We start from the raw sequence: 1,523 nt of genomic DNA, 5'->3' as shown, positions 1-1,523 counted from the left end.
TGTAAAGAAACAAAAAACCCCATCCTTGGCAAGTATCATATTTATTAAAAAATGGAGGCTGGCTCACTGAAATGATTTAGTTTTAGGGCTGGCTAGGAGGAATCTATTGGACAGTGAGTGGTTTATAATTAGACAGGCCTATCGCAGCAGCCATGTTGCAGTGAGAAGCTTTTGACGGCAGCCGTGTTGTCCTAGAGCAGGGTTCACCAGTGGGATTGGTGGCCCACTGGGAGAGGGAGAGGCAGGCATCTTATGCGCGCATGCGCAAATGTGAATGTGGCCACACAAACAGGCTGCGAGCATGCGCGCCACGCAAACGGGGCTGCGAGCGTGTGCGCGAGGCTCTCCGTGACAGCGGCGCCTGTATGAGGCTTGTGGCGCCGCTGTTGCCAGGCTGGCGGCGATGCTACCACCAGCGCGAGGCTTGCACCGTGGGCCGCAACGATGCCACCCTGGTGCGAGGTTTGTGCTGCCACCCCCGCACAAGGATCTGTGGCCCACCTGCCGCTTGCGGTGCTGCCGCCGCCCACACAAGGTTCGTGGCAATGCCACCACATGCGTGTGGTGTGCCGCCGCCCACCTGCTGCTCATGGCATTGCTGTCACCCATGCAAGGTTCGTGACACCGCCACTCGCGCGATATTAGTGGCACTGCCAGCGCCCGCACAACACTCGCGGCAATGGCATGGGGGGGTGAGAATGCACACATGCATGTGCTCTGCCCAGCTACTCCACAGCCTAGAGGCCACTGCCCGGTAGCGAGCTGTGACCCATAGGTTGGGGATCTCTGTCCTAGAGAAAAACAGGGCTGCTTTAATGAGACAGGAATGGCATTCAACACTCCTGCAAACTCCGAAGCACCGTGTCAACGCTGCTAACTAACATTGGGTGTTCTTGCTTTGTCAACATGTGGAGAAGCAGCTTTGCTTCTTTAACTTGTGTGTTACTTTTAGAGTTAGAATTAGTTGATGCTGGTGGGGGGAGGAGGAAGAATATCTCTCAAGGCTGTTTTGAAATAAGAGAAGAATTTGGCGGGTTGTTGAACAGAAGGGAAACTTTGGAATTCGGATCTTGGCATCCCATGTTTGTGCCGAAGGGTGCTTTGCTAATAAAGAGACTTTAAGGAAAACAATGCCTCGAAGTTCTTCGAAGTATTCCCCTAATCCACGGGTCGGCAACCCGTGGCTCTGGAGCCGCATGTGGCTCTTTGACCCTTCTCCTGCGACTCCCAGCCTCCTCCGGCATTTGCAAAGAGAGAGAGAGAGGCACTTGCGCTTCCCTTCTCTCTCTCTCTCTCTCTCTCTCTCTCTCTCTCTCTCTCTCTCTCTCTCTCTCTCTCTCTCTCTCTCTCTCTCTCTCTCTCTCTCTCTGTGTGTGTGTGTGTGTGTGTGTAAAAAAGAGAGTGGCCTCATGCTGTTCTTGGACAAGCTGACAAGCTTATTGGGTGGGGCTCCTGCCTTTGCTGCATCTCCACAGGAAGCAGCAGGAAACAGAAAGCAACAGCACTCTCTCTCTCTCTCTCTC

General features: G+C 53.9%; 1 protein-coding gene across 1 annotated transcript in view; it reads left to right on the top strand.

The window, feature by feature from the left end:
* Positions 1 to 260: 260 nt before the first annotated feature.
* Positions 261 to 1,523, top strand: part of LOC107299699 (ectopic P granules protein 5 homolog) — a gene marked incomplete at its 3' end in the record, with an annotated part of 32,296 nt that continues 31,033 nt past the window's right edge. Inside the window, exon 1 of the mRNA XM_015829044.1 lies at positions 261 to 455. Coding sequence (XP_015684530.1) covers positions 261 to 455 — 195 coding nt within the window. The remainder of the gene's footprint in view (positions 456 to 1,523) is intronic.

This window comes from Protobothrops mucrosquamatus, unplaced genomic scaffold, assembly GCF_001527695.2.
Source record: "Protobothrops mucrosquamatus isolate PMUCROS unplaced genomic scaffold, P.Mucros_1.0 scaffold5299, whole genome shotgun sequence".
NCBI lineage: Eukaryota > Metazoa > Chordata > Lepidosauria > Squamata > Viperidae > Protobothrops > Protobothrops mucrosquamatus.
Note: the sequence above shows the minus strand (reverse complement) of the source record. Positions and strands in the feature narration are given on the sequence as shown.